Source organism: Hordeum vulgare, chromosome 6H (genome assembly GCF_904849725.1).
Source record: "Hordeum vulgare subsp. vulgare chromosome 6H, MorexV3_pseudomolecules_assembly, whole genome shotgun sequence".
Taxonomy (NCBI): Eukaryota; Viridiplantae; Streptophyta; class Magnoliopsida; order Poales; family Poaceae; genus Hordeum; species Hordeum vulgare.
In genome coordinates this window covers 328,176,009-328,179,637 of record NC_058523.1, presented here as the reverse complement: position 1 = coordinate 328,179,637, position 3,629 = coordinate 328,176,009, and the positions used below count along the sequence as shown (strand labels likewise).

General features: G+C 50.6%; 1 protein-coding gene across 1 annotated transcript; it reads right to left on the bottom strand.

Annotated features, from left to right (window-relative positions):
- Positions 1 to 2,209: 2,209 nt before the first annotated feature.
- LOC123402492 (ethylene-responsive transcription factor 3-like) lies at positions 2,210 to 3,404 on the bottom strand. The gene has a single exon (XM_045096415.1). It carries the CDS (start codon positions 3,341 to 3,343, stop codon positions 2,441 to 2,443), a length of 903 nt encoding a protein of 300 aa, XP_044952350.1. The 5' UTR covers positions 3,344 to 3,404; the 3' UTR covers positions 2,210 to 2,440.
- Positions 3,405 to 3,629: the final 225 nt, after the last annotated feature.

Here is a 3,629-nt window from a genome sequence, read left to right as displayed (position 1 = left end):
TCAATGCAACACGGACGCTCCGACCAAGCTCCATTACAGCCCCGGCAGAGCTCCAACGCAACGCCGATGGGTCCGATGAAGCCCCATTGCAACTCTGGTTGAGTTCCACTGAAGCCCTGACGGAGCTCCAACGCAACATTGACGGCTCCGGCTTAGCTCCATGGCAACTCCGGCTGAGCTCCATTGCAGTTGCGGCGGCATTCCCGCAAAACTCTGTTGCAGCCACAATGGGCTCCATTGCAGCCGTGGCGACGATCCGGCGAAGCTCCGATGCAGCCACGACGGGCTCCATTGCAACCACGACGAGGTTCCGGTGAAGCTCCGTTATAGCAACGACAGGAGCTGTGACACAACGGTGGTGCCTCTCCTCTAGCGTTGAACGAGAAAAGGGGGAAAAGAAGGAGACGGTGGGTGAAGAAGATAACGAGGAGGGAGAAGATAAGGTGGGAGCAATCGGAGAAGGGAAAAAAGAAGGAACGAGTGGGTGGTGACACGTGTTAACCGGGAAGAGAGGTTTACGAGATGAAGTTTTCATCCGGGTGATTGCAAATGTTTTCTTTAGTTAACTGTCGCATCATATATCATCATATATTTTTTTTATGTGACACTAACATCTATGTTACTTTCACTGCGGATAGCCTTATGCAGAAAGTAAGAGGGTGCTTGGATCCAAGAGACTAAAACTAGTCTCTTTAAGAGGCTAAGAGGGTGCTTGGATCCAAGAGACTAAAACTAGTCTGACTAAAACTAGTCTCTTTAAGAGGCAAAAGTTCCAAGCACCCCTGACTAAAGAGAGGCTAAAACTAGTCTTGAGGCTAAAATCTTTTAGTCAGGGGTACCCCTACTAAAATGTGCATTAGTCCTCTCTCTCCTCATTTAACTCCTCATGTAAGTTCTGGATTGGACAGTTTGGAGGATAATAAATGCTCATTAATTTGATTTTAGTCTCTTTAGTACTTGGATCCAAGCATGGGTGAGGCTAGCGAGTTTTAGTCTCACTACTTTTAGTCATGGGACTAAAACGTATCCAAGCACCCTCTAAAGTTTCAAGCACCCCTGACTAAAGAGAGGCTAAAACTAGTCTTGAGGCTAAAATCTTTTAGTCAGGGGTACCCTATTAAAATGTGCATTAGTCCTCTCTCTCCTCATTTAACTCATCATGCAAGTTCTGGATTGGAGGGTTTGGAGAATAATAAATGCTCATTAACTTGATTTTAGTCTCTTTGGTATTTGGATCTAAGCATGGGTGAGGCTAGCAAGTTTTAGTCTCATTACTTTTAGAGAGTGCTTGGATCCAAGGGACTAAAACTAGTCTCACTAAAACTAGTCTCTTTAAGAGGCTAAAGTTCCAAACACCCCTGACTAAAGAGAGGCTAAAACTAGTTTTGAGGCTAAAATCTTTTAGTCAAGGGTACCCCTACTAAAATATGCATTAGTCCTCTCTCTCTTCATTTAACTCTTCATGCAAGTTCTGGATTGGAGGGTTTGAAGGATAAAAAATATTCATTAATTTGATTTTAGTCTCTTTAGTATTTGGATTCAAGCATGGGTGGGGCTAGCAAGTTTTAGTCCCACTACTTTTAGTCATGGAACTAAAACGTATCCAAGCACCCTCTTAGTTATGGGACTAAAACGTATCCAAGCACCCTCTAACTAGGAGTAGTAATTGGAATAATTCATAATTGGTCATAATTGAGCCTCGTAAGATGATTAAAGCTTATTAGTAAGCACAAAAGACGTTTCCGATGGCAGTGGAGAAACAAAACATCAGGTGTGCGCATGCATTCTGGCATTTGATGCGCCCGTCGTGAACTGGTCGTATGTTTTTCGTCTCGCGGCGCTCAGCACGGCACCACTGGGTTGCCGCTTTAGTTTCAACGGCACCGTCGCCCGTCGGCAATGTCGTGATGCTATATGGAGGGTTGCCGATAGTTGGAAACTTTTTTTTTTTTTTTGCGTATATCAACAGTTGGAAACTTTTTTTTTGCGTACATGGATAGTTGGAAAGTCGACATGCGTTTCCGTTCACCGTGGGAAAGGAAGCTTGATGAATTCATGCCTGCGTAGGTACAAGAGCTATGGATGAGTAGAAACACCATCCATTACTGGTTGCACGCGTGCGTAGATCTGAATCTATTTCCAAAATTTAGCTTTTAGTCTTTAACACATGCAGATAATCAATTTCACCAGATCACCATGATGACAATTCTCACACAAAAAATGGACCATAAGATTCCATAAGCTTAATTTCCGTGCATTTGCTAGCTACAAGACCAAATTTCAATCCCCAAAAGTTGGTCTAGTACACGGTAGCATGATTGATTAGATACTGGCGAGGCTAAGCAATCTTAAAGCCTAGAGAGTACTAATTTCACCGATGATTGCATGCAAACAAGCGCGCATCGCATCGCATGCATGGTCGACGAGCTGCGGGAAGACATCACGCCCAGTTGCTGCGGCCCATAGCAGACGGCGCTGCCACGACCTCCATGAACGGCGGGTACTGGACTACGTCCTCGAGGAGCCCCTGCGGCAGCATTGGAAACTCGCCCTCATCTTCGTAGCCTTTATCGCCGGCGCCCCAAGAAGATGATAGGCCGCCGAAAGCCTCGTGCCTCTCCTGGTTCGGCAGCCAGACCGACGCGTCAGGCTCTGCTGTGCGAACGTGGTCGCGCGGCCGCCTATTCGCGTGGAAGCCGTGCACCACGTCCTGCAGCAGCCCTGTCTCCGGCGGATCTCGCCCTTGCAGGACGCCGGCCCAGTCCCAGTCGTCGTCGTCTTCCGCTCCGGGAACAGATGACGCCGAGGCCGTGGCGGTGTCTGGCATGGTGACAGTAACGGCGCACGAAGAAGCGGGACAAGACGGCGCTGGCGTCGGGATGGGCGGCGGAGGGGGATTGGCGTGGGCGTGGCCGTGGCCGGCGTGATGGAGCAGGAGGCAGCCGTGCGGGGAGGAGCTCATGAGGTTGTGCAGGATGAAGGTGTTGAGCTGCGCCGGCGGATGCGCCTGCGCCGTCGACTGACCCCACGGCCAGTACCCCGCCGGCCAAGAATCGACGGGTGCGGGAAAGTTGGTGCGCGCCTTGGGGCCACGCATGAAGCGCGCGGCGACGTCGTAGGCACAGGCGGCCTGCTCGGCGGTGTCGTAGGTGCCGAGCCAGCGGCGCGCTTTGGACACGGGGTCCCGGATCTCCGCCGCGAACCGGCCCCACGGACGGCGCCGCACGCCGCGGTACTGCATGCCCGTCGGGGATACCTCGCCGGACGCCAAGGAAGAACGCTTGCTGCGGTGGCGGTGTGCGTGCGCGTGCGCGTGCGTCTGTGCGGCCGCGTCGACGTCCATGATGTCCACGCTGTGGACCGGCTATGTGCTTGGGTGTGGGTGTGTTGGAGTGAGGGAATGTGTGTTGGAGTGAGGGAATGATGAGGCGCCGGGGAGCTGCTTATATAGATGGGGCGATGGGCAAGCGAAGGAAGTGCTAATATAACCATGGTTGGACTTTTTTTTTTTTGGGGAAAGAAGATACACCATGTCCCGCTTTTTTTGTTTGATTGCAAGTTTTTGTTGATACACCATGTCCCACTTGATATTGACTTTGTTGTGGTGTCCAGGCTTTGGCGGGTTGCCA